We start from the raw sequence: 27,836 nt of genomic DNA, 5'->3' as shown, positions 1-27,836 counted from the left end.
GCGATCGATTTCTCAAAGGTTGCTGGGAGTTTTGACATTTGCATAGCCAACGGCTGGTATGTGGTCACATCTGAAAACAACTTAGGTAAGAGGCTCCTAAAAGACTTTTTTCTCTAAGAGGAAGTCAAATTCAAGATTTGGTTGAGATGTCATAGGTTGACGTCTACGTGGTTTTGTTCCTTCAGGCAGGCACACCAAGTGGTATGTTCAACAAAAACCTATATGCAAATGAGGCTAGTTTTTATTTAAATCCTTATGCTTTTATTTTAATAAAGAGTTTCTCCGATAGGGAAACTTCCTAGAGAAGAAACCAATTGCAGGACGGCCTTGGTCTTCTTTTCTGGTGCCATCACACGCCACACACAGTACCTGGGAAGAGCTCCTTGAACTTGGGGCGTGTACCTTGGGATTTCCGTGCTGATTCCTTGATAGCAGACGCCATACACCAGCGGTTCTCAACCTGTGGGTCGCGACCCCTTTGGCGGTCGAACGACCCTTTCACAGGGGTCGCCTAAGACCATCCTGCATATCATATATTTACATGACGATTCATAACAGTAGCAACATGACAGTGATGAAGTAGCAATGAAAATAATTTTATGGTTGGGTCACAACATGAGGAACTGTATTTAAAGGGCCAGAAGGTTGAGAACCACTGCCATACATGGTGTGTACGCCTCCCCATACCGACAGGAAGAGAGAGAGGCGACCCCTGAGAAATCTTGTTGCCGTGTCCCCGGGTCCCTTCCTCTCCGGAAGCCCCGAGGCCTAGGCCTCCGCAGCACTTGTGTCCATAGGCTGGGCCAGGCCCGGATCCCATGCGGTCCTCAGCTCCTCCAGCGACAGCACTTCCTGTGCCGGGAAAGCTGAAGAGGTGGTGGAAACAACTCTGGCCTTTCCAGACTGATAGCGGGCCTGAGAATTAGAAACCGGGCTCCCGGCCAGGGACACGGAGCCAACAGTGAGTTTAAAAACTATCAGCAAACTGGACACTGGCCTTGGTCGGGGAGGGGGGACTTGATACACTGAATAGCTTTGTTTCCCGGGGAGCCGTGGTTTTTCCAGGTCATTCGGGGACTGGAGGTGGAGGATGCCAGCCCCGCCTTCCGCCCCGGCTCAGCCACCTCAGAGCGGGTGCAAGCAGATGGCCTTTACCACAGGCCGGTTCATCACAGTCTCTAGGATGAAAGTGGCCTTGGGTCAGGACTGTGGGGGTGGACACATTTTACAGAGGAAGTCAAGGGTGTTGAAATCTCCTGTGTGCCACCCACTCGCTCTGGGACCTAGGCCTAGGGCAAGTCTTTTGGGTCTTTCTAAACCTCATTCCCTTGCCGGTAAGATGGTAAGACTTGGTTGAATTGTGAGCATTCAGTAAGGTTACAAATGTAGACTCATTTCAGTTCATTTGAAATCGCCTACAGGGGAATTCAGGGTTACCCATGGCTTTAAAGTTTTCTGGGTTTTTTTTGTTTGTTTGTTTGTTTTTGTTTTGTTTACACCTTCCTTTACCAGCTTTTTTGCACCCTCGCTCCTGTGGGAGAAGTGAGTAGGACTGGAGACAATTGAGGGATGCACACAGTTTAGGCGAGGCTCTTCCGAATGCCTCACCATTCCAGAAGCCGGATGCGGCTAATGTTCCCCTGCTCTCGGACACACACACACACACACACACACACCCACACACACACCCAGCTTTGCTGTGTTTGTGCATTGGAGGAACTCAGGGCCTTGGGCACGGGCTGGCTGAGTCTGGACTGCTCAGCCCCATCAGGACTCCGTTCCCTTCTACGACAGTCCGCATGCTTTCTCGGGGAGTGCCCACAGTAGGACACGAGACCAGCTCCGTCTGTTCTACGGGAGAACAGCTTTCTTCCCTGTGCTTTGGGTGATTCTGAGTCATAACCTGGGGTTTCTGGAAAGAACGGACGCCTTCACCCCATTATGAACGCTGTGTATGGGCGTGTGTGTGTGTGTGTGTGTGTGTGTGGCAGAGGGCAAGGGGCAAGGAAGGCTGTGGTGGGGGTTAGGGGAAAGACTCCCCACCCAGGTCCCGGGCGGGGAAGATCAGACAAATGGGTGGGCAAACCCTCTGAAGTCACCCTTCCTTATTCTAGCACACCAAGGCATTTTGCATCTGGTCTTGGAATCTTGTTCCCTTTTGGCAAAGGCAACACATCCACGGAAAGGAGAAGTCCCGTCAAGATTAACCTAGAGTGCGCAGGGGCCAATACCCTGGCGTCTGGGCGGGGCCAGGATGGTCCGAAGAGCAGGATATGGGACTGGGGTGTATTCTACTTCTCGTCAGTTTCTGCTCCCTCGGGCTTGGGGGCTGCAGCGGAAGCCATCTGGGGCCCTGGGGGCTCTGCAGCGACAGGAAACACGGTGGAAACTGAACACCCTCCTGGGGGGAGGTGCTAAGAAGGCAGCCGGCAAACCTGTGGGTGGGGGCCATCCGAGGACTCAGTGTATGGAAAGAAACACAGACTTCTGTGGTGGAGGTTCCCACGATGGCGAGGACTGTGTGGGGAGCGGGAGAAGAAGGGTCTAAAACGTATGGGGAATGCCAGCCTTAGCGACCCTTTGGGTTCTCCCAAGGTCCATGTGACTCCTGCTCCCAGAACTAGCCCTCTACAACTTGCCTCTGGGTACCCATCCCTTCCCCTCTTCTGTCACGACAGCAAGCTTCCCACCCAAGCGAGGCCACCCTTGGGACGCGGTTCGAGTCCTAGAGGGTTGTGGTTTTTGATGCCATAGATTCTTTGAAGAGGGCCTCCTCCCCTGAACCCCCAAAGAAGGGCGCTTCCCTTGCACAATGTTGCGGAGAGACCTCCAGGGACCCGCCAGGGCCCAGCAGGGCCATGTCGCCTCTAGGCTGGACATGGCATGAGCCAGGTGGCTGGTGAGTCCTGCTGCTGCTCCCCTCCTGGTTGGGCACAGCCACCAGGAGAGCTATGGGCCGCCACCACAACCAGTGATACAGGCTGTCTTCATTGTCTGGGAAATCCAATCAAATGAGGGCAAAGAGCCGTGGGCCCCAGAACACTGGGTTCCTCCAGTGGCTTTGGGGGAACAAAAGGGGAGAACGAATGTGCTGGAGGAACAACCCTAACATTTATTCTCGGGTGCTGAGCAGGAGGGGGGAGGCGGCGACAGGCTTTCTCTCTTGCCCACGGAGTCTCCCTGAAGACAGGGCCACTGCTCCTGGTGTGGATCCAGGGCCCCGGAGTCTCATCAGCTGAGAAAGCCCGTCTTGCTATCTTAAAGCCCTGACCTCTAGTCCCCTCAAACCTACCTCTCGCAGGAAACACCGCCCCCCTGACCAAAGTACCACTCGCACCCCTTGTATTATTAACTCAGATGTGCCAGTGGAGGAGAGGGGACTATGCAAAGCAGGGTGGGTGGGAAGGCGTGAGGCTCACAGCCTGGGAGGGGGGCGTGTCCGGTGAGACGCTCCCCAGGTGAGGTGCTCACACACCCCCTCCTCCTCTCAGGACACCAGTCTCTCATCGGGCCAGTCCCACCTCAGAGTCCAGAAGCATCAGTCCAGAGACAGAACTGCAAGAGTATGGTCACGAGAAACACCGAACAAATTGGGGGCAGGCTGCCAGCCAGTGTGTGAGAGCTGGTCCTGTGGCCAGGCCGTTCCTGGCTCTGAGCAGCAGAGGGCGCTGCGGCGCTGGGGCAGCTCTGTGTGTTGGGGGAAGCCTTCCCCCCTCTTCTCGCTAGAGTTGCACAGGGGCACGGGCGCAGGGGTAGAGCTTTTGGGCAGCAAGGGGCAGAGCTCACGGGGAGACTGGAGAGTGATCGGCAGTTTCATGAAAGCCAAGTTCTAGCTGCCTCTAGTGCCTGTGGGAGGAGCGGTAGGGAGGGGCCTCCAGGAAAGGGCTGGGGACCAGCCAGGGTCCTGCAGGGAGCATGGCGCTCAGCTGCATCCTCCTGCCTCCTCTTCCTCCAGCACCCCCACCTCGCGCCTCTGCCTCGGCCGCTGGGGACCCAGATTTGTGCTTGATCAGGGTTTCGCAGGAGGGTGGTGGCAGGGGCACTCGGGCTGTCCTGGAGGCTGCCGGTTCTGGGGTCCTCTACACAGTCCCCATGCTAACTGGAGAGCCAGGATGTGCGGTGGCCCCCGTCCCCCCCCCCACCCCGCCTGCGCGGGCTGGACCGCGATCCTCAGACGTGAGTCTGCATCCTCCGCTGCAGGGGTCGGCTGGGGTCGGAGTTCTGCGAGGAGGACTGCGAGTGGTGGGAGGAGGAGGCGGAGGCCTTGCTGGCCTTGTCGAACTGCACGTAGCCGTCCTGCTTGCCGCTGCTGCTGACGCTGCTGTCGCACTGCGTGTCCAGGAAGGAGCTGCTGTCGCTGAGGGAGCCCCGCTGGAACTCGCGCTCGCAGAGCTCGATGGACGAGCTGCCCATGCCCAGCACGAACCTCTGGCTGTAGTCATAGAGGCGGGCCTGGCCGCTCAGGGTGCTGTAGATGTTGGTGAAGGACATGCCCGTGGGCACGCGCTGCTTGCCCGCAGGGCGCAGGTCCGGCTGGCAGCTGGACAGCGAGATGGTGGGGGTGGAGTGGTGCTCCTTGAAGGTGTTGACGCTGTAGTAGCCATTGGTGGGGTCCTGGGGATGGGGGGGGGGGTGGGAGGTCAGAGCATAGCAGCGTCAGGGCGGGGCGTGCGGGCTGCGCTGAGCTTCCTAGGCTGAGCGGGCCTTCCTTACAAGGGACGGGAGGTGGACAGACCGGAGGGGGAACAGCAGGGGAGAAAGGGGGGGAGGGGGTCTGGAAGGGTTATCCCGGGGAAGAGAGGGCTGCCAGGTGTTCGGGTGGCAGTGCAGAGGGAGGGCGCTGCAGGGAGGGTGCAGGGTAGCTTTAGTGATGTCAGCACAATGCCAGGTCCTTTGAGAACCAGACTTTCGTTTTTTTTGTTTTTGTCCAGAAGACAGATGCTTAGTATTCAAATGCATCTGTGAAAAGGCTGTGGGGGAGGAGAGCTGGGGACCTCCACCTGAACTCGGTTGCCTCCTTAGTGTGAGGCTGAGACAGCAGGTGCTCACAGCGGGATGGGGGAGGGGGTCCCACCTTAGGGAGAGGAGAGGCACCTGCCCCAAGGTGAGCTCTGGCCTTTCTCTTCTATTTGCTGCCATTGTCTGTCTGGACTGGGGCTTGGGCCCTCGGCGCTGAAGGCCAGGGGACACCCAGTTCTACATCTCGGGGCCACGCCTACCTTCAGGTTCTGAAACTCCTTCTCTTCTTCTTTGAGGACCTCAAGCTGCTTGAGGACGGAGTCTTGCTGGAATTCTCCCCGCTCCATCTGCAACCCAAAGATGGCTGCTCAGCGGGCCGGCGGTGGGCTAACCGTCCGCTTTCCCCAAGGAAGAGATGGAGAGGCCAACGCGAAAGAAGCCTGCATCTCTGCCTCCCACTGCCAGGCCCACAGGAGGGTGAAAGACTCAGGAGTGGGGGTGGGGGTGGGGGTTGGGAGGGGTGAGGGGCAGGTCTCTAAGACTGAGGTGACTTCCCTACAGAGCTCTCACTTGGCTGATTCAATTCAATTCAGATTGAGCATTTCCTCAATTTCAGGGCAAGCACTGTGCTAAGGGCCAGGTACACAGAGATCAAGATACAGCTGTTCTCATCAGGATGATGGATCTGTAGGTAAATAGTCACAGAACCTCGCCTGGCCAGCCAGTGTAGCTCAGCACCAACCCGTGAACCAGGAAGTCACTGGTTCAATTCCCAGTCAGGGCACATGCCCGAGTTGTGAGCTTGATCCCCAGTAGGGGTGTGCCGGAGGCAGCTGATCAATGATTCTCTCTCATCATTAATGTTTCTATCCCTCTATCCCTCTCCCTTCCTCTCTTTCTAAAAACATCAATAAAAACAATCATTACAGAACTTCAACCAGTGGGCCCAGGTTGGGCCCCAGCAGGGCAGTGTGTCATCAGTGCTGGGCTTAGGGAAGGCTTTCGGAAGGCGTCACCATGACTCACGGTGACCTTGGCCACACAGCAATGACGTAGATGTACTAAGTTTTCTTCCTTAACAGATACCACAATGCTGAAGAAAAAGGATCACTTCCTGTTTCTCATTCGGTCCTCAGCACACCTGGTACAGCACCTGCGGTATTGTGGTCATTGACTTAAATGCTTTTGGAATGGAATCAAGTGAATGCTTTTGATTAATTCCTTGATTTACCAGCGCCTAGTGCAGTGCCTGATCTACATAGAGTAGGGCTGTTACCAATGTTAGGTTTGTGTCGGATGAATGAATGCAGTGGCATTGCTTTAAATTTCTGAGAATTAAAATAATACTTACACTCAAGGTGAAAAATAAAGCATAGGCAGCACACAGTGGGTGTGTTAATTAATCTAAATAACCCCAGTAGCTGCTCCCCATGTGGCATTTCTGCACAAGCAGCTGACATCTTGAGAGCTGGCTGTGCTCCACAGGCTCTGGGGGTTTGCCATCTAGCCCTCAGCATGGCCCGTATACTCTTACTGTCATTCCCATTTCCCAGATGAGCAGACTAAGGCACAGCGCAGCCCATGATCTTTCCCCCTCCCGCGTACCACCACGAAGGTTTCCTAGCCGTGTTTCAGGTTTGTTTGCACAGTTGGGAGGAGGAACAGGTGTGGGCTGCTGGAGAAGTTATGATTTGCTTACGGTATGCAAGTCAGTTCCGGAAGAGGAACCTATGCCTCTTGCAGACTTTTTATTTTTATGTGGGGGGGAAGAGGGGGCAATTGAGACATGGGGTATATACTGAATATCTGTGATATCTGTGGGTGTAGGTGTGTAGAATGATAAGTTGTATGGCAACATCCTGTGGTTATTTATGCATGTCTTCTCTCCCTACCGAATGGCCAGGTTCTGTGAAAGCTGGGGCTGCCCTTTAGATGTTGTGGCGTCTCTAGAACCCCCAGCGCAGCAGAGCAGACAGGGTTATTCTCTGTGGGCCGAGAGCAGGCACCTGGCCTGTGATAGGGGGAAGGGCGCGTTGTGACGGATGTGCTGCTTCATGTAGCACCTCAGGCTCCTGGGTGGGGGGGGGGGGCTTGTCGTCCAGGACTTCGGGGCTCAGGGGGTGGGGTGGGGTGGGAGTAGGACAGCATTCTCACCATCAGCTGCTTGATGGTGGGGTGCTCCTCGCCCTCCCTGCCAGAGGCAGGCTCCTTGTGGACGATCTCCACGCGGATATCGTTCTTGGCCGACACAACACCTTTGAGATCTGGACGTAAAATAGGAACGTGGAGATGACAGGTTCCGGCTGCATCCGCAGGCATCAGGGCCCGAGATGGCCAGCCCCTCCCACACCCCCGTGGCCCCCGGAGTTTACCCTCCAGCCCCCGAACCCTGTGGCTTCACCACATCCCCCCTGCCAGCAGAACCCTGTCTAGATGAGCTGAGAGCTCTGGGGCTTAGAGCTCTGCCCCTGTGGGCTCCCGGTTGCATGCACCTCAGCCCATCACTGCAATTTCCGGGGCTTACGAGGCTGTCCTCATCCCTTTGTCCACCACACGGAGCGAGGCCCTTTCATGCTGCTAAAGTCTCCCCACTTCTGGGGGTCTTCTCTGACCCCCTGTAGCAGGCTCTGAGCTCCCCCTTCAGAGCATCACACACCTGACTGTTAGAAAGGACCTACTGGTCAACCTCCCGCCCGAAGCAGAGATATCCCTGCCGTGCAGTGGTCCAGCTCCTCAGTCAGTGCTTTCAGGATGGAGACGGGGCAAACTCTAGAGGAGGCAGCCGGTTTTCAGTTGGCAACTTGTTAGAAAATTCTGGCTAAAATCTGGGGCCCTGGCGTTTCCATGGAGAGAGTGGTGAGGGAGGTCCTGAGGCCACACCACCGAGGGGTCCAGGACTCTTAGCCTGGAGTGGAGGGGGATGTGAGGGGAGCACCCTGCTCTCTCCCATAGCGAAGGCTGCCACGTGGAGGAGGGGGCGAGCTTACTCTGATTATTCACGTCCGCCTTGTGCTCACAGCACCGTGTTAGGGCTGCGTGGGGTCACACAAGTCATGTCCCCCACCCCCCGACTGTTACAGATGGGGAAACTGAGGCTGGGGCAGCTGTGGCCCTGCCCAAGCTCCCATGTAGAAGAAGGGGGACCAGAGGACTGTGCCTGCGTGGTCTCCACCTCTGCGCTGCCGTCGCATTTGACACGTCTGCATGTGTCCGTCATATGGAACGTCAGCGCTGTGTCCGGGATGGGAACTCGAGACCCACACGATCTTCAAGAACGCGCGGACACCGAGATTTTATTGCCCGGGACGGAAGGAAGGCCTTTAAAAGTCTGCACAGCCTTAACCGGTTTGGCTCAGTGGATAGAGCGTCGGCCTGCGGACTGAAGGGCCCCAGGTTCGATTCCGGTCAAGGGCATGTGCCTTGGTTACGGGCACATCCCCAGTAGGAGGTGTGCAGGAGGCAGCTGATCGATGTTTCTCTCTCATCAATGTTTCTAACTCTCTATTTCTCTCCCTTTCTCTCTGTAAAAAAAATCAATAAAATATATTTTTTAAAAAAGTCTGCACAAAGAGATCCCTTGGATGGCTTTTTGTTTCTCGTGTGAGGGTGACCAGCTTTTCCGGTTGGACTTGCTGGCCCTGGAGGGCGGGATTTCCAGCATTCTCTCCGGCTGCACGTGCCCAATCCCCAGTGCTGGCTGACTGCCCTGTTGGGGAGGTTTAGTGCAGCCCAGCTCCCCCTCAGCGGAGTGCCCACTAAGTGCCCGACGCCCGCAAAGCACTGCTCGCACGGAGATGGGCACGGCCCATCCCTGCCCGCAGCTCCCAGCACCACCAGGGCATCTCCTGCTCACTTGCTCTGGGGGCGGCCTAAGCCTGGCTTTCTCTCTGTCCCCCTCCCCGAGATCCTGGGGCCCCTCCCGTACTTCTCTGGGAGCGGGCACAGCAGAAGGCCACGATGGTTGCCATGAGCACGAGGAAGGCCACGCCGGCTCCCACGGCCACCCCGATGATGACGGCCATCGGCACGGACTCTGTGGGAGAGAAGCAGGCACAGCTGACCAGGGATCCAGCAGCCCACGCTCCCCGGGGCCTCACCCAGTTCCCTGGGGAGCAGCCTCTGCCAAGCGGGGCTAGAGCCCTGCGCAGGGCCCTTCCGGGAAGTGCCTGTAGGGGGCGCTGGGCAGGCCCAGGCAGAGTCTAACAAGGGCAGCTCAGGTGGGACATGGGGACGGGGAGAGGGCAGGAGGAAGACAGGGGAGCAGTGGTGGTGGGAGAGGGAGGCAAGCAGACAAAGGAAGGGGCCGGGGAGGGGGCCGGGGAGGTGAGAGGCAAGGCTGGCACGTTAGATCTCCAGGGGGTTCAGCCAGTCCATCACACAGTGGCTGACGAATGTCCCCAAGTCCTGACTTGTCTTTGGAAAATGACTGTGGTCACTGTCCTTGCCCATTCGGGTTGCATTTTCCTTCTCGTCCCTTTCCCAGGTGCAAGAGGCTGGGCACAGACACACAACCTTTAGAATTAGTCCTCAGGTTGGAGCAGCGCCCCCTAGGGGCCTTCTGGGCATCTGCAGTTGTAGGTGTCAGGCCCATCTTCCGGGCCAGGAGAGCAGGATTCCAGCTCTCTCCTCTTTAAGGAGAAGTGCCCCTTTTCCTTGCCCGCTCCCCCCACACCCCCAGTCCTGCTCCTTCCTCTCCTAGGCCAGTCCTCTGGGCATCCTGGCAACCTTTCTCAAGGGGCCCAGGACTGCAGCTAGGCAAAGCCCTGCTCCCGACTGTGGTCTGTGCCTGCCCCAGCCCAGGAGAGATGAGGGTAGGGAGGGTGGTGTTGGGGCTGGGGTTTGGGGGGTGCTCTTCCAGATAGCCCTGGCCTTTCTGTGGCTGCATATGGGGCCTGAGCACATGATGTGGGTCCCGGAATAGTCCATGGGGAATAGAACTGGAGACTGCAGGGGCACCGAGACCTGAGGGCCCACTGAGTCCACATCTCTCACTTACAGATGGAAACACCGAGGCCCAGAGAAGTCAAGTGACTTGGTCAAGGACACTCAGCATCAGTGGGGCCAGGGCAAATCTGGGTCTCCTCTTACCCCTCCCCCCAGCACCCCCTCCGATCCTGCCCCGCTCCGTCCACTGTATCACACAGCAGCCGCCAAATCTCCCATGCTCCGTACAGCCCAGACGCCATTACTTCTGAGCAACTTAACCTCTCTTGTCTGTGAGGTGGGATGGTTACGCTGCCCAGGCAGGGCTGTGCTACGGGGTTTAGGTGAGGGAATGCAGCTAAAGGCCTCGGAACTGAGCCTGGCCCCCAGGCCCATTCAGCCTCCGGCCTGTTTCCATATGGGAAGGAGGACTGTCTCGGATCTAAATCATAAAGAGAGGAAATTTCCTCGTAGCGTTAGTGCTCCCTCCCTCCAGCCCACTCCACATTCTCAAGGTGGATGACTGGGACATCTAGTTGTTTGTCTTGGGCTGTGGGTTAGCCTCTCATTGTTAGTTTATTGAAAGAGAAGAAGAGTCGGGCTGGCGTGGCTCAGTGGTTGAGTGTTTACCTATGAACCAGGAGGTCACGGTTCGGTTCCCGGCCGGGATACATGCCCAGGCTGAGGACTTGATCTCCAGTGGGGGACATGCAGGAGGCAGCTGGTCAGTGATTCTCTCTCATCAGTGATGTTTCTCTCTCTCCTTCTCCCTTCCTCTCTGAAATCAATAAAAATATATTTTTTTTTAAAAAGGAGAAGAAAACTGCAACCCTGGCTGTTGGAGATGCTGCCTGGGGGAGGCGGTTGGTCCCTGCCTGGCCGGAGAAGGTGCGGATGGTTGGCGGCGGTGGTGGTAGTGGTGGTGGTGGTGGTGATTGCCGGTACAGCCTTCCAGCCCAAGACTCACACACCAGCTCCCTGTGACCTGCCTGCCAGTGGCCGGGGCCACTGTGGGAGAGGCCGGGAGGGTGGGGAGGAGGTGGGTGGGGCAAATGCTCAGGGATGGACAAGGCAGGTGCTTGGGGAGTTTCCACAGTCAGGAGCGAAGGACTTGACCTCGGTTGACCTTGCTCTGATACACGGAGGATTCTGTCTCCGGTTTTCATTCCGTCGGGAAAGGGAAACTGCTTGGGAAGCTCGTTTTCTCTGTGCTTTTGCATTTGATTGATTTGGGCTTGACCTGGGTTCTCCTAGGCCACCTAGCGAGTTTCCTTGGAATGACTTGGTCTTGTCTCAGCGGAGCTCAGAGCCCAGGGGTGACCATAGAAGGCTCCCGAACCTTCTGGGCCTCACCTGGGGTCTCGGCTGTGAAACCAGAGAACCAGGGAAGCCCATTCTGCCTCTGGCATCCTGTGAGCCACCTGTCCCTCAGCTGTTTGCAGCTGGACAGCACCATCTTTTCTGGAGAAGGAGGGCAGGGGCAGAGGAGGGCCTGACGGAGGCGAGGGGGTTTGGGCGGCGGGGGGGGGGGGGGGGGGCGGTTGGGTGGCATTCCTCTGTGGCCTTGCCTGGCCTCCTGAGGTCTGGCCTCTGCCCGCTGTGCTGGTGGTCCTTTCCTGGACACAGCACCCGTCCGATGTCCCCCGGAGAGAGAGGGACTGGGGGGAGGAGCTGCCCTCCATTCAGCCCCCTCTTCATCTGAGGAGGTGGAGTCCCAGCCAGGAGGGGGCAGGGACCTCTGGGTGAGGGTGGACAGACACATGTGGCACAGAAGCGGGTTGAAGGAACTGACCGGCCCCAGCTCCTTTCCGGGCCAGCGTGGTGGGGGAAACCAGGGCAGAGGACCCACACCCTCGGCATGTCCTTGGTCAGCCTGGGGGATCAGGTTTGCAAGGCCCTGATCCTCTTTGCTGGGTTTCTGCTTGGATGGGGCGGGGGGGGGGGGGCATTTCCTGTGGGGCCCAAGACAGAGCAGCTCAACCCAGCGATACTGACAGCCACTCTGGGGCCAGGTGCCTTGTGGTGGGACGGCGCCCTGGGGAATGGCAGGCGAATGGCAGGCGTGGGGAGCAGGCAGCCGCGAGCAAGCATGGATTAGCATGGATGGCGCAGGCCACAGCAGGCTGGAGGCCCTGGCCCCTGGAGGCCCCTGCTGAGCTGGTGATGATGTGAGAAGCAGGAAGGGCAGGAAGACCATGGAGATAGAGGGAGGCTGTCCCAGAGGGCAGGAGCCAGGGCTTTGAAGGGAAGGGACGGGAGGAACAGAGCAGGGGGAATAGGAGCCTGGTCCCTGCAGCAAGCAGCTCTGGGGGCGTCTGGGGTTCCTTGACCCGTGTGGCTGGGAACCCCTCTCCCTGCTGCTCTGATTACACTGACCCCTCGAGATGGGGGAGGGCGGAGAAGTTAGCGGCCTGCACAGGCCTCCCTACTCCCTTTGGGGTTCCCTCCCCCACTAGCCCTGAGGTCCGTTTCCCCCAGCCCAGGGAGTTCTCATGTCTCCTTCCATACCTGCTTCCAGCCCGGCTCCCGACTTCATTTCCGAACCTGTTTGGAAATAAAGCAAGCGTCCACCGCCAGGGCCTGTGGGGTGGGACTGGGGGGACCGCCACCTGCAGGGGTCTGGGGTGTGGGGGCTCCCTCCTCAATCATGTCTTCGGGACTCCCCAGTAGACCCAGGCCATCCCAACTGAACTCGGAGAGACTTAGAGACTCAGGGGGAAGGGGCCAGAGAGAGAAGTCAAGGCTGAGGGGGGGAGGGGGGGAGGGTTCTGGCAGGGGAGAGCATGGGGGGTGGGGGCACCAAGGGGAAGACATGGAGGGGAAGCAACAGGCACCGGAGGTTTGGGATGATGTGTGGATGATGTTATGCAAAGTATGTGCAAAGCATTATGCGCAGCAGCACCTATTAGGGGAGAGGGGTGGGGAGACGCTGTGACCCACAGGGTCCTGGAGGCCCGAGGGCCCAGCGGGGACCACCTGCTTGGCCCAGAGCCTTTGCCAGGGCCTGACAGCCTGTGGGGGGGCCTTCATCTTGGAGGGGTCAGAGAGTGCCAGGGCTGAGGCCCCCTGGAGGACCCTGGCAGAGGGGCAAGGTCTGCAGCCCATCTCAGGACCCAGTGTGCAGCGGCTGCCCCGAGCTCCCCTGGATCCCACTCCGTGCACCCCGCCCCATCCCACGTGAGACCTTTGAGCAGAGACTGGAGTTCATGACCAGGAGCTGGGCAGTCTGCACCCAGGGTCACAGTGAACCTACCCCCTCCCTCCTTCTCCTCCTTCTCACCTCCCCTGCCCCTCCCACTGAGCCCTTCTGCCCAGAACAGCTCCCCTGGCTGCCTCTTGCTCAGCCCCTTGGCCCAGGAGTCTCCCATGTCCCAGGGGAACTGCAGAGGGTCTGGGCTCCCCCACCCAGTGGTTAGGGCAGCTCAGTCGCCTCCCTTTAGCTCAGCTTGGGTGCCTCTGGGGGACTTCGGGGTGTCTGGACTGGCTTGTCGTGCTAACTGGCTAGGCCAGGTTCCCCAACACATCCACCCTGGGGTCTCCCTGTGTCCCGCCCAGGGTCGCGGGCTGCCCCTCAGCGGATCACACGGTCCTGAGGGCACCTTGGCGTCAGACCAGGTAAATGCTGAGCACAGGCAAGCGGGGCCTTTCGAAGGTGCTGGCGGCTCAGCATGGCCATGAACTTGGCTCGCTCTGGGGTCCCTTTCTCTGAAACCTCACCCTGACAGGCCACCTCCCTGAGGAGCTTCCTACCCCTCTGGCCTCCTGTGCAGGCTCCTCCCCGGGCTCAAGGCTGCGTGGCGGGTGAGCAGAACACTGCAGCCTGTCCTGGGTCCTGCCCGCTCGCAGCCTCATTAGGCCTCTGGGCACCCAGGGTCCGGGAGGCCTTGCCCGGCCCTGCCCGGGGCGGGAGGGTCCCCGTCCCACCTTGCTCCTTGAGCCGGATGATCTCGGTGTCGGAGCCGAAGCTGTTCCAGGCGGTGCAGTTGTAGATGGTCTGGAAGTCGGCCCGCACGATGTTGCTGATGGTCAGTGTGGAGATGACGCCCTCCTCCGTGCTGACCGTCTCCACCGTGTAGCGTCCCGAGGTCCCTGACTCCAGCACATTCTCCTTCCACGACCAGGCCTGCCCGGGGTGCCAGAGTCAGGAGGAGACCCCACCTGGCCACCCGCATGGGGACCACCGTGTCGCCTCGTGCTGCAGGGCTGGCACTGCCAGGCTCACATGCACGCCCGCTGTCACCAGCCCCGGCACACGTACACACAGGTACACGCACACCCCAACACGCCGCAAGTGTGCATGCACCACACATACATAACACATGCCATGGCACATGCACACAGCACCCCACCCCACACAGTGTCAACCTGTACACACACACACATACACACATACATGCACACATGCACATGCACACACGTATATGTGCACGCAGAGGCTGGGCACCTCGGGGGGCATGTCCTTCAAGGAGGGTCCTCAGGTGCATTGGCACTGGACACCTCTCCAGGCCAGTGAGAGAGTCCGGGCAGTGATGGGAGCCCCCCTGGGCTGGGACCCACTGGGCTGGCCTGTGCCAGTGTCTCCCGGATTCTCCCACCAGCCTGGTGCTGCCCCCTGGCTGCTGGAGGCAGAGGACCGACCCAGAGGGGCTGACTCTAGTTTTGTTACTTTTTTTTTTTAACCCTCACCCGAGGATATTTTTTTCTATTGATTTATTTTTAGAGAGAGTGGAAGGGAGGGAGAGGGAAACATTGATGTGAGAGAGACACATCGATCGGCTGCTTGGGCATGTGCGGGATTCAGCCTGCAACCAAGGTACGTGTCCTTGACTGGGAATCAAACACATGACCCTTCGGAGCGGGGCGGGGGGGGGGGGGGGATGAGATGGGAGGGGGGCCGATGCTCTAACCCAGTGGTTCTCAACCTTCTGGCCCTTTAAATACAGTTCCTCATGTTGTGACCCAACCATAAAATTATTTTCATTGCTACTTCATCACTGTCATGTTGCTACTGTTATGAATCGTCATGTAAATATCAGATATGCAGGATGGTCTTAGGAGACCCCTGTGAAAAGGTCCTTCGACCGCCAAAGGGGTCGCGACCCACAGGTTGAGAAACGCTGCCCTAACCTCTGAGAGGAACTGGCCAGGGCTCGTTTGTTACCTTTGTGTCATCTCTGGACACAACTATGTTCCGAGAGCTGTGATCACCATAATCTAGCTCGGTTTCTAGGGGTGAGCGCTGAATTCCCCCCTGAGCTGCTTCACCCGCACGGGGAGGCCCCTGCACGCCTGTTGGCTCCGGTTCCGAGAATGTGGTCCTGCAGGGGGGACCGCGCTCCGAGGGCCCCGCACTGTTGACCTTCTCGGGCGTGGGCTGTCCTGTGCCAGCAGCGGCCTCCAGTGTGACAACCCACGGGGTCTCCAGGCGACGCCTCGCACCCCCTGGGGCCGAAACCGCCCCGAGAGAACCCACCGCGGCTAGAGTTAGACACTGCGCAGAGGAAGACTGAGGATGTGCGAGAGTGAAGGGGATGGGCGACAATGGGCGTGTGTTGCGCTTATAATTAAAAAAACAATAATAAAAAGAGTGACGGGAACGGGGAGGTGTCGGTGTTCGTTCTCTGTGTGAATTCTTGCAATCTTTGTGCGAGTCTTTCAGTGAGTTAACGGAATGCCCGGGAGAGTGTGTTAGAATAATACCGCCCTAGTAATCCCTCCTGTACAGGATGGCACCTGAGTGGGTGCCGCCTCCACGCCCCAGCCGGGCATGCGCTCCCTGCCCCCCGCCTCCCTGGCACTGCCGGCCCATGAGAAGTAGAACTGCCCCTCGGAGATGGCCCGGAGGACCGACCTCGGCCTTGGGCTTCCTAATCACAACCCCTGCCTCGCTTCCCCCAGGGCTGCCCAGGGTTCACCCTCCTGGGTTTATGCCTGGGCTTCCACCAGCTTCAGGCGGGCTGGGCACAAGGCGCCCTGTCACCAACGCCAGTGCCTGGAGGGCTAGGCGTGGACTGGGGCTGCCCCAGCTGCACTGCGTGGAGATGCGGGTGCTGAGAAAGGGGGTGGTGAGGGGAACAAGGACACTATTAGAGAGAAAACTTGATGAATGAGGCAGCTTTCGTTCTCCATGACGGAGGCCGAGAGGGGGACTCTGGAGGCACGGAGAGGGGTTTGCCACTGTAACTGCACTCTGTGTAGGATTTGGCCAAGAACTTGAACCCAGGAGGGTGAGGAAATCGTGTATCTTTCTTTCCCCCCTGCTCCCCCACTTGCTTCCCTGCTCCCCCCTTTTGCTCTCTGCTCCCCCTACTTGCTCCTCTGCTCCCCCACTTGCTCTCTGCTCCCCCCACTTGCTCCCCTGCCGCCAGGATGCAGAATTCTGTTAGAATGACCAATGCCAGCGCCCAGCTCCAGGGTAGGGAGGCAGGAAACACACCTGCCTACGGACCCGGCAGGACAGCCTGCTCTGAAAGAGGAGACCGCCCGCCCCCGACTTTTGTCCTCAGGACGCCTCTCCCAGAGAGCCAGGGGGAGTGAGGGAGCTCAGGGGTGGCTGGCTCCCCGGGGGCCCACAGCTCTGGGCGGCTGCGATCCCCTCCCCGCCCTGAGCACTCACTATTCGGTCAGGCGGCGGCGTGCTCCGGATGAAGCACTTGATCTGGCCCTTCTCCCCATGGAGGGCGTGCTGGGTCTGGGTGCTGGAGATGATGGGGGGCCCTGTGGGGGAAACAGATCACATCAGCCATTCAGGAAGGGCAGGTCCCTGGCGGGGCCCCTCATGGAGGGGCTCAGTTTATTCATTTTGTCAGTCATTCAGCAGACACGTCCTGAAGGCTTGTGCGTACCAGGTGAAGTGCAAGGCGTCCGTCGCGGACCTTTTAAGGCAGTGATGGCGAACCTATGACACGCGTGTCAGAGGTTGATTTTTCTTTGTTAAGTGGCATTTAAATATATAAAATAAATATCAAAAAGATAAGTCTTTGTTTTACTATGGTTGCAAAGTTCAAAAAATTTCTATATGTGACACGGCCCCAGAGTTGAGTTAGGGTTTTTCAAAATGCTGACACGCCGAGCTCAAAAGGTTCGCCCTCACTGTCGTAAGGGGTCACGAGCGGGTGCCTCTGAGTCAGAAGGCCCAGAAGACATTGCAGGGGTTCAGAATGAGTCACCCCTACATGTGCTGCTGTGGAGTGTGGGCTCCAGAGAAACTCCCATCTCCCCTTAACTTCCTGTAGGAATTTAAACGAGGGGACTCCCCTGTAATGAGAGCGTCCCAGAGAGCATTCCTGACCTGTGTGCACAGCAGGGCAGACTGTGGGTGACTGAGCATCTGCTGCTCTCACCGTTCTGCTCTGGCCTCCCCCTGCAGCCCCAAGGTGCCCGCCTACCTTCTCCTTAGCTCGGGGTGCCATAGTCACCTCCTTTTAACTCCCTGTGCCCCTCTCACGCGTGTGGAGCTCCTGTAGGCACGCGTGTGGAGCTCCCGTAGGCACGCATGTAGTTAAATTAGGTGATTATCTCTTGTTAATCTGGCACAAATCGGTTCGATTACTCCACCAGCCAAAGCCACCAGAGGAGGGAGGGGGTCTCCCTTTCTCCACAGCAGAAATGGCTGTGGGAAAAGGGGGCGAGTGTTGGGACCCCAGGTGCATACGGATGAAGTGCCAGCGGCTCAGAGGAGAGAGGGTAGTTCTACCTGGCGGATAGGGAATGGGACGCTTTGTGAAGGAGGTGGTCCCCCTGAGAGGGGAGTGGGGGGCGGCCAGGGAGGAAGGGTATAGCAGTGCTAAGTGAGCGGGCACCTCCGCCTTAGCCAGCTGTTCCAGTCCAAGCCATTTTCTCAGGTCTCCAGTAGAGGGCGCGCTTGCCTAACAAACGGGGGGTGTCCTGGGCAAGGCTGAGCTTCGAGGGAGGCAGCAGAGAAATGGTGTGTGATGTTGAGGTGGCGCAGGGCGGAAAGAATCACCCCAAGAGGCATAATGCACTGGGCACTTCTTAGCTCTCTTCTCACACAGGTTTCAGGAGATCCCAGATGGCCCAGGTGAGAGCATGGCACCAAAGCTGACCCCTACACCTTCTCATCAAGCTTGTGCATATGTGTGTGTACACGTGGGTGTGCACGTGTGTGCGTATGCATGTATGTGTGCTTGTGTGTGACAAGGCACAGTTTGTGCACATACGTGTGTGCATGTATGTATGCTTGTGCGTATGTGACAAGGCACAGTTTGTGCATATGTATGTGTGCTTGTGCGCGCGTGACAAGGCACAGTTTGTGCATATGCATGTGTGTGCACGTGTGTGCGTGTGCATGCATGTATGTATGTATGTGCACATGTGACAAGGCATGGTCTTGGAGTACCTGTCTCCATGGCGGCATCCGACAGCCTAGCCAGTCTATCTGAATCCAGCAGTGCTTCTTGTCTAGTCTGCCTTTTATCTACCCCCAGTCTCCTGGCTGATGCCCGCCTGGCCTGGCCAATGGGCGAGCGGCTAGTCGGTCATTTCTGCAGCCAACTCCCTGGCTGGATGGGCAGTAGAAGCCAGGGGTAAGAGGGTGGAGGCTCCTGTGCCGTCTTCCCAATCCCTTGGGTAGAGGCCAGGGCTCAGGTGGCAGGAAGCGAGGGAGGCAGAGAAAGGGACCCCAGGACAGGTAATATTATGCTGGGAACAAAACAAAACCCGCTGCCAACGTAATTGCTGTTTATTAGCCGCCTTAATTAAGCCGGATTTGCATTTCTATGAGTAGCTCTCAGCCATGGGGGAAAAAAGCGACTGGGGAGACACACTCAGGTGACTTTTTGAGCTCAGGATGCAAATGGCTTGGAGCTGGGCAGGGCAGATGTGGGGGACCCTCCAGATGAGGGCTTCCACACTCAGCTGGCTTTACAAGTGGGCTGAGCCCTGGGCGCCAGGAAAAGGCAGGAGGGCCAGGCTTTGTTCCACGGCTGGGATGGAAGTGAAGAAACCAGAATTACCCCGCACACCCCCCCCCCCCCCCCAGGAGCTAGGCATCCCGGGGGACTCTCAGGCATCTGTTAAAGGGCTTCATAAAAGAAACCAGAACTCAGAATCGAGGTGGATGGGGCTGAGGGAGTCACCACGCAGCCGTCACACGGCTCATCTCCCCTTCCTGAGATCCGGGTGTGAGCAAAGCAGCCGACATCTGTGCCCGCCGACCCCCGGGGGGCAATGGCTGGAGGTCCCCAGCGGCTCGGATTTGTTCTGAAGAAAACCCCATCACTCTGGATCCCTTCAGAAGGCCAGATCCCCCCGCCCAGTTCAGGCACCGTCCCTCCACCTGGTCTGCAGGAGCCCAGGGGGCTGGCAGGCTCCCCTCCCTGGCCACTTACTCCACCCCTGCCTCAGGGCGAGATGCCCCTCTTCAGCAGCCACAAACAGCTTCCTTGCTGCACTCCCATCCCTGGGGCATTCTCTTCCTGGCCACTCAGGGGGGGCTCGTGCAGGATTGGAGGCAGGAACGGGAAGGGGGAGGGGGAGGGATAGAGAGCCAGACCCTGGAGGAAGCAGATTGACTCCTGGGCAGATGCCCAGGCCCAGCCTGGGGTGTCCGTGTCCCTCCAAGATGTGCGTTACCTCCCCAGGAAACCTCTTCAAACCTCGCTGGGAATCCCCGAATGTCTAAAGGGACAATGGGTTGTCAGTCCCTCCTTAGTCGCCCCGGTTACCCCAGAAACAAGGAGGCTCCTTTCAAAGCTTCAGGCATGGGGGCCCCGGAGGCCTCTGTGAGTCGGAGGGTCCCCAGACTGGCTGGTCCCGGGCGAGTCATGGGCCAGCACTGCCCAGTGCCCTCCCAGGGCTGGCATGGGTGGGGGGGAGCGTGAGATTTCACCAAGGCCTGGCGCCCAAGCTGAGTGTCAGACCCAGAGTGGCAGGAAAAGGCTGCTGCCTGTTGCCATGGATACACGGAGGCACCACCAGATGCTGTTATTTTTAGCCTGTGGTGCCCATTTGCTGGTGGCATCCTAGGGACACAGGAAAGGAAGGAAGGCCCCTGAGGCAGGGCTCTGCCCAGCACAGGTGGCCAGGGAGCACTCAGGGGTCTGGGTGGATAACCCCTCTCTGGGGCTGCCATAGCCCGTGGGGTCATGAAGAGGAAAGGAAACAGATGGAGGGGGGTGGTTAATGGGGACAGCGGGGGTGGGGGGTGGCTAAGGGGGCACTGAGCTGGTTAGTTTTCTAGCAAAGCGGGCACATCCATGCGGCTTCCTGGGTGGAGATGAAGCCACCTGGGACTCGGCTCAGCCCTGTCAGATGGGGGGGGGGGGGAGCAGATGGGGGGGGGCAGGCTTGCAAGGGGCCCGGGCATGACAGACACGAAGCAGGACACCAGGAACCCAGCGGTGGGGGAGTTTGGAGGAGGCAGAGGGACTGGCCTTCGTGTTTCTCACCCTCTCAAACCACTGTGGGTTCCAGACCGTGGCCCAGTCTACCTCACAGTGGGGACCCCGAATCTCTGTCCCAGTGCCAGCCAGGCCCGGTCTCAGCCCCGTCCCCTACACGCTGCATGTAGCAGTCATCCAGTGCCTCTGGCTGTGTCCTCGGGAGGCGTGCAAGCCCTCTCCTGCTGCAGTGGCTTTTATTATATGCAACAAGGCACCTCCCCACCCCTTAGCGGGACCCCCGCCCCCCAGAACTTGGTCTCATCCTGTTGGGTGGCTCTATTGCAATGGGAAGGGGCCAATCCAGAGTCCAGAGACGCGCCGTAAATTCCCGCCAGGGGCGAGGTCAAGTTAAAGGATGGGTATGGCTTTGGCTGCCCAGTGACCCCTGACCCTTCTTTCCTGGCCAGGATAAAACTCGTCGGCTACCACTTTCAGGGCTGAGACCCTTAGGAGATAAAGGAGGACAGAGGTGTCTGGGCTCCAGCCTAGACTCGTGCACCCATAGTCAGAGGTGATGGCCAGGCCCAGAACGGATGACAGTCCCGCGGCTCACTGCCTGCGACCCAGACACGTTGGGTCCCTCTCCTCTCCCTCCCCTCTGCCCCCCGCCCCGGCAGGAGTGGGGGGGTCTTACCATTGACAGTCAGGGTCACCTCTCGCTCCCCGGCCCCCACCCGGGGCACCACGGCTCGGCACACATACTTCCCAGCATCCTCCTGGCGGACAGCTTTGAGGGTCAGGGTCTTCTCATTGCTCAGGACCTAGGAGGATTGGGGAGCATCAGACACAAAGAGTGGGGGCGGGCGCTCTCTGTCTTTCAGGACCAGAGAGTCCTCCTCGGACAGGCCCGGTGAAAGCCCACATGTCCGGCATCTCAGTAAGAACAGGGCCGGGGCAGGGGGTGAGGGGGCAGGGAGGGGAGGGCGGAGATCGATGGTTACTGCATAGCACCTGCGTGTGGGGGAGCCACCACAGAGGGTGGGCTGCAGCCTTGGAGGTGGGGTGCAGAATGAGTGTGGAGAATGGGGACTCCCAGGCTGTGCCCCGAGGCAGTCTCATACCGGGAGGGGCTGCCCACCCACCGGCACCAGGCCGGCCCACGGAGCAATGACCCTACAGCTGACCTTCTTTGAAGGCCCCCAGACCTGCCTCTCCCAGTCATTCCCAGTATCGCCTTGGGATGTGGTTTGGGGGGACGAAAAGAAAGCACTGGCTGGCTCCGAGTGGGACTCCTGGCTTCTGCCTCCCCCAGCTCCCGCCCGGCTCTGGCCGGTCCTCCAGAGACAAGCGCCTTTGCACGCTGCGGCACAGAGAGAGCAACGCGAACCGAAAAGCTAACGGGTGACTTAACTCTGTGCCTCTCACTCCCAGTGTGGGGTGACCCCCAGCTGTTCCTCCCGGGGTCACGGCGGGAAACCCACAGTGGCTGCCGTGTGCAGGGCCGAGGAGGTGCCTGTGGGTCCCTGGGGTGCCCTCTTCTCTTTCTGGAGCCTCTTCCTGTAGCTCACTGGAGGCTGACACCCCGGTATAAGAGTGACGAGGCCCTGGCAGGCAGGGCACCCGGGACCGGGGCCCCCCAACCCAGGCAGAGGCCCCTGGGGTCTGAGCTGCGGACTCACCACACCGGAGCCCCGTTTCATCCAGACGATGGTCAGGGAGGGGTTCCCGGTCCAGGCGCAGCTGAAGACGGCCTCTGAGCCCAGGTCCACGAGCAGGGACTGGGGTTCCGATGTTATCCGGGGCCCGACTGTGACGGGTGAGGGACAGACAGGGCGCGGTGGGCTGGGGGCTCTGGGGGCCGCTTTGCGGCTGCCTCCCTTTCCCTCAGCGGGCGCCAGCCCAGGCCCTCACACTTCAGTCCTCTGCCCTTGGGCCTCGGGTCGGAGAGTAAGGGAAAGGCCCGCCCGCCTGGCCGGACAGCACCAGCCGAGGAAAAAGGCTCCGGCTCCCTTTGTGCCTGGATATGCCCCCAGGGCTCTCCCATCCCCTTCCCTCTGTCCTGGTCCCAGGAAGCCCCCATCCCAAGGTGCGGGCAGAGGGGCCCTCCTCCTTGGGCCTCAAGACCTTCATGTGTCTGCCCTCAAGTCAAGTGGCTGCTCCCGGAGCCTCCGGCCCCCTAGGGGCTCTGAGCTACGGAATGGAGTGGCCAGGCGGCTCCCTGGTGTCCCCACCTCTGCTCTCAGGCTGTCCTCTGTCCCAGCCCCTTCCAGCCTCTTGTTCGAGCCCACATGTTGCTACGTGGTGGGGTTAACGGAGGCTCCTCTCTGCACCCCCTTCCCCGAGCCTCCTGCAGACCAAGCCTGCCCCAGAGTGAGAACGATGGTGAACTCTTAGGCACCGGACAGAGGGTGTGCAGGGAGCGGCTTTCAGGGAGCGAAAGCGAAATCTGGGGTGGGGTCTGGAGCCTGGACGAGCCACCTGGTGTGGGAGGGAGCTGAGGCCGAGGGGGGAGGGGAGGGGCAGGTGTAGAGGAGTGTGGGAAAGGACTTTAATGCTGGAAAGGGCCGCAGAGGAGCAAATGGTTATGGCTGTGATGCACCCAGCTGCCCATTGGCTGGGAGGTCTCTGCCAGGCCCCCGGAGGAGGGGTACCTCGGGGAGCCCTGAACGGGATGGGCAGGCTGGGGGGCAGTGTTTTGCTCGGAGCTTGGTCTCAGGCCTCATCCTGCCGCCTCTGCACGGTGTGACCTTGGGCCTCCGTCCCCTCATCTGCCTCACGGGAACCAGACTGCCTCCCCGTGTTGTCATGAGGCCACCACGCGAGGAGGCTCTTTGCACAGGGCGCAGCTCCGTGAGCTGGCGAGGCCTGGCACGCTGTGTGCAGGGGCCAGCACCGGTCCCCGGGCCCTGAGCAGAGACCACCCGGGGCCCGCGCCCCCAGGGGGGCCCCAGGACGGGGCACTCACAGTAGACGTCCACGGTGCGGCTGATGTTGGTGCTGCCCAGGGCGTTGGTCACCTCGCAGGAGACGGGCTCCGAGAAGTACGTGTAGTCCACGGTGGTTCGGTACACCTCTCCCGACGCCTCCTTGATGATCTGGCCCCGCTTGGCCCACCTGCAACACAGGCCCCGAAGGCTGTGGTGGCCTCGGTGGCCAGGGCGCCCCTCCCGCCCGGGGGATGGATCTCTGGGAGCTGGGCGTGTCCAGTCCACAGAGAAGGAGCCGGGCCTGGGGCAGCCCCTGCGGATCCCTCCAGGGACCTCCAGGCAGGGCGGCTTCCAGGGCTGGGGAGCAGTTGGCAGTGCCGGTGGCCGGCTTCGGTCTGAGGGTCACCAGGCGGGCAGTGGCACTGGACAAGTGGGTTATTCTGGAGGGAGGAGGTCTGGCTGTTCGGTCGGTCAGCCATCTGGCCGGCTAGGCGATGGGTAATACACTGGCAGCCCCCAGACGGCGGGCCACCTGGCTCTGAGCCTGTCAGGGACCCTGTCCTGGCCACGTTGGAAAAGAAGGAGGCGAAGTCCGCAACCTCAGAGGCCAAGGTGTCATGGCATGTGCCCACACCTGCAGGCGTGCCCCCCCCCACCCCCACACACAGGAATGAGGCTCCAGGAAGTCGGGGTCACCGCAAGGTGAGAAGCTGAGGGAGAGGGGTTAGCTGGGCTCCCGACCGCCCCTCTCCTCGGCCAGGTCTCAGCTCTCTTGTCCCGGCTCCTGTCTCCAGAGTAGGTCCCCTCACGGTGCCCCTCTCTCCCTTCCACCCTCCCCCTCCCCCTCCCCAGGGATGACGCTTGCTCTTTTTTCTGTGCCGTTTCCACCCTCCCTCCCTTGTCTCGCTACTCAGAGGCCTGGCTCCATCTGTCCTGGTTTGTCCTGGAGGCAGAAGGCGGGCTGTGCTGACTTCTTTCATCAGCCAGTCGTCCGACCAATCAGAGCCAGCCGACGAGGGAGACTGAGAGCCTCGGGCCTGTCTGGGTGCTGGCCCTGGACCGCAGAGCACTGCGTGGGCCAGGGACCAGGCAGCCCCTGCCCCGGGGGCAGTGCTGGGGTACCCAGGGGGTGTGAGCGCGTGTACGCCGTGGGGCTCTCCTCACAGGTCTCCAAGGTGGACAAAACTCACTTTAAAATCACAAAGCTGCCCTGGCCGGTTTGGCTCAGGGGATAGAGCGCCAGCCCTCAGACTGAAGGGTCCCGGGTTCGATTCCGGTCAAGGGCACGTACCTCGGTTGCAGGCTCAGTCCCTGGCCCTGGTCAGGGTGTGTGTGGGAGGCAACCAATCGAGGTGTCTCTCCCACATCAATGTTTCTCTCTCTCTGTCTCTCCCCCACCCTTCTACTCTCTCTAAAAACCAATGGAAAAATATCCTCGGGTGAGGATGAACAACAACAAAAATAAATAAAAAAATCACAAAACTTCCAGCTCGCTCCTCCTGCAGTTCAAGCCCAGTGCTGATGGGCCCTTTGGCCCCCACCATTGTCACCCTGTGCCCACGGGTCCCTGTGACCACAGCTCCCCTGCCAGGCCTGCCTGCACCCCACTTCCTCTCACTCCCGGCTCCATCCTGGGACCGCGGAGGCCTGTCCCCTGCGCTTCGTTCCCAGCACCGGTCTCTTGCCCAGCCCGTCCCTCCAGCCGGGAGGCGGCCATCCCCCAGGCAGGCACCATGTGGTTCTTATTGCGAATTAATATCGGGTAATTATTAAGAACACGATTAATAAATAACAATTATCGTTTAACAACAGAGCAAACCATGCTCCCTGAGAGCTTAAGGAGCTTCCCAACAAACCATTATGAGTTATTCATGAATCACTTCAATTTCTAACTTTAATTTAATGACCCGACTTAATTGGCACAGCCCCTGCTTGAGGTGGATGCATTCGGGCGATGAATGGGGCGTGTGGTTGGGGATCTGTGTCCAACCCCTTACTCCTCCCACCTGCTGGAGCGGGGGGTCGGGGTGGGACCCAGGCCGCTGTGCGCTGGGGGGAGGCCTGGAGGAAGCCGGATCCACCCTGAAGCGTTCTCAGGGCCTTTGGCTGATCAGAAGTCCACAGGAAGGCGGCAGGCAAGGACAAGTGCCCACCTGCGGGGAGCCCACCGGCCCACCTGACAGCTCCCCCCGACTGTGACCCACAGGGTTGGATGGAGATGGGGCGGGATGCCCAGGGCCCACAGCCCAGGGCAACCTGCATGGTCTCTGCCTATATGCCTGCTTGTTTCTTTGTTAACTTTTTAGTGAAAAAAAAAAAAAAACACCTTTGAAATTATGGGGAAGTTGCAAGAAGAGTGCAATGAACCGCCTTTCCCCTTCACTGGACTCACCAGCGGTCACTCCCTTGCCACGTCCATGTCATGACCCCGTCTCCTGTGCACACTTACACCTGGTCACCATCGTCATCACCGGGGTTCTACTCTTTCCAGAGGGGTGACTGGGCCTCCGGAGTTTGCTCCAGACCTGCCCCTGGACCTCCTGGGCTGCGTGCCTCCAGGGGTCCCCTGCCCAGTGCACAGCTAAGCCAGACAGGACAGTTGGGTTTGCATCCGACTTAAAAATATCCTCGAGCCCTGGCCGGTGTTGCTAAGTGGTTAGAGTGCCAGACCGCGCACCAAAGGGTTGTGGGTTTGATTCCCGGTCAAGGGCATGTACCTGGATCGCAGCTTCTACCCCAGCCCTGGGGAGGGTGCATGTGGGAGGCAACCAATCAATCCATGTGTCTCTCTCATCCAATCAATCAACGATTCTCTCTCACCATTGATGTTTCTATCTCTCTCTCCCTTTCCCTTCCTCTCTGAAATCAATAAAAATATATTTTAAAAATAATAAAAATCGATGGGAAAATAGCCTCGGGTAAGGATTAAAAAAATTTTTTTTTTTTTTTTTTTTAAAATATCCTCAAAGGTACAGACTGTCTCCTGGTTTCTGGTCCCCATGTTGTTTCATTATTTGCACTGCAGGGGGCGCTGCCTCAAGTCCAGCCTGAACCTCCGGCTGCCTCTCCGGCCCATTACCTCGGATGCTGCCTCTGGGGCGGCACTGCCCGGCTGACATCCCTGTCCTCCCCCGACACTGGCCAGTATTTCCTCCTCTGAGGCCATTAGCCTCTCAGGCGCTGGCGGAGGCTGCAGCTTCATGACCCATTTCCACGGCAGAGGCCGCACTCTGGGAGCCTCCCTCAGCTCTGGGCTGGCGGGAAGGGCCGGGTGGGGTCAGGGCCACGGTGAGATCCACTGGGAGGGCAGGCGAGGCTGTCCTTGAGCACCTCTGAGGTCACCGTCTCTTGGCTGCCTCGTGCGGTGATGGTGCGCAGGCAGGCGGGGCCCCGAGGCGCGGCTCTGAGCATTTATCCCGTCCGTCAGCCCACGTTCCTGAGAACAGTACACGCCACACGCTGTGCTCCACGCTGAGCGCCATGTGCGACTCAGATTGCAGGGCTTGCCTCCGAGAAGCTCAGTCAAGGGGGGCAGACGGGCGTGGGAGCAGTAGCGATGCCTCATTGGTGTTGTGAGCCAGGGGTGCTCAGCACCATGGGTGTGAATGGTCCCAGGCGCCCGTGGGACGGGGAGCTGTCCCAGAGACCCCACCCTGCCCAGGTGCCCAGTGTGGGGACTCAAGACTAGAATCCAGATGCTGACCTTACTGGTTCCCCTGATGGTTTTTTTAAAAAAATATATTTTATTAATTTTTTACAGAGAGGAAGGGAGAGAGATAGAGAGTTAGAAACATCGATGAGAGAGAAACATTGATCAGCTGCCTCCTGCACACCCACTACTGGGGATGTGCCCGCAACCCAGGTACATGCCCTTGACCGGAATCGAACCTGGGACCTTTCAGTCCGCAGGCTGATGCTCTATCCACTGAGCCAAACCGGTTATGGCCCCCTGATGGTTTTAATGTTTTTTTCCTGAGCCTCTCTCCCTCTTTTCAGAAATAAGGGTTCAACGAGCTATTCACACAGAAGGGTGACACCTACCGTCTCCATCGGAATGGGAACGCATCTGTGCGTGAAGGAGAGGGACTCCACCGGCCAGGGTGGCGGGGAGAGGCAGGCGGGGAGGGGTCCTCACCTGGCCGGGGTGGGTGGGGTGGTGGGGCATGGAGAAGGAGAAGGGGCACCCACATGGAACCAGCAGGGTGCCGGGTGCCCAGGCCCACAGCGACAGCCCAGGTGACAGGCGAGGGTGGAGGGCCCGTGCCCAGGCCAGCCTGCTCAGCGTGGCCCTCACCTGTACTGCGTGACGGCCGGGTTGGCCTTGGCAGAGCAGTGGAAGGTGACGACATTGTCTTCCAGCACCGGCTGCGGCTCCACCGACAGGTTGACCAGCGGGGGGTCTGCAGGAAGAAGAGAGTCCCTTGTAGACCGGGGAGCTGTGGCCATGGTTTTGGGGAAGAATGAGGCAGGAAGACCCCCTCGGTGACCTGGAGGGTACAGGCCAGAGTTTCCGCCCCCATGATCCTGGGGACCTCAGAGCAGCCACCGCTCCAGGGGTCCCCAGAAAGCTGGGGGCTTCAGCAGGGGTGCCCCACTCCCTGGAGGTGCCTGCTTCAGGCAGTCCTGGGGGTGGCGGTAGGGCTCCCTCTGTAGGTCCAAAGCCTGGTGTTTCAATGAACAGCCA

The 27,836-nt window shown here is 59.3% G+C and overlaps 1 protein-coding gene across 2 annotated transcripts in view; it reads right to left on the bottom strand.

Annotated features, from left to right (window-relative positions):
- Nucleotides 1-4,157: 4,157 nt before the first annotated feature.
- The window catches only part of KIRREL3 (kirre like nephrin family adhesion molecule 3), a 456,015-nt gene continuing 432,336 nt past the window's right edge, over nt 4,158-27,836 (bottom strand). The window contains exons 7-17 of one of the 2 annotated variants that reach the window (XM_036354300.1): nt 27,447-27,552; nt 23,191-23,339; nt 21,905-22,032; nt 20,920-21,046; nt 16,499-16,599; nt 13,807-14,005; nt 12,391-12,426; nt 8,885-8,992; nt 7,114-7,223; nt 5,220-5,306; nt 4,158-4,614 (exon numbers count right to left, since the gene is read on the bottom strand). In XM_036354300.1, the coding sequence (XP_036210193.1) occupies nt 4,171-4,614; nt 5,220-5,306; nt 7,114-7,223; nt 8,885-8,992; nt 12,391-12,426; nt 13,807-14,005; nt 16,499-16,599; nt 20,920-21,046; nt 21,905-22,032; nt 23,191-23,339; nt 27,447-27,552 (1,595 nt within the window). In that variant the 3' untranslated portion in view covers nt 4,158-4,170. The remainder of the gene's footprint in view (nt 4,615-5,219; nt 5,307-7,113; nt 7,224-8,884; nt 8,993-12,390; nt 12,427-13,806; nt 14,006-16,498; nt 16,600-20,919; nt 21,047-21,904; nt 22,033-23,190; nt 23,340-27,446; nt 27,553-27,836) is intronic. The other variant, XM_036354301.1, reaches the window with a different exon arrangement.

Source organism: Myotis myotis, unplaced genomic scaffold (assembly GCF_014108235.1).
Source record: "Myotis myotis isolate mMyoMyo1 unplaced genomic scaffold, mMyoMyo1.p scaffold_m19_p_20, whole genome shotgun sequence".
NCBI lineage: Eukaryota > Metazoa > Chordata > Mammalia > Chiroptera > Vespertilionidae > Myotis > Myotis myotis.
This window is presented reverse-complemented; position numbering and strand designations above follow the sequence as displayed.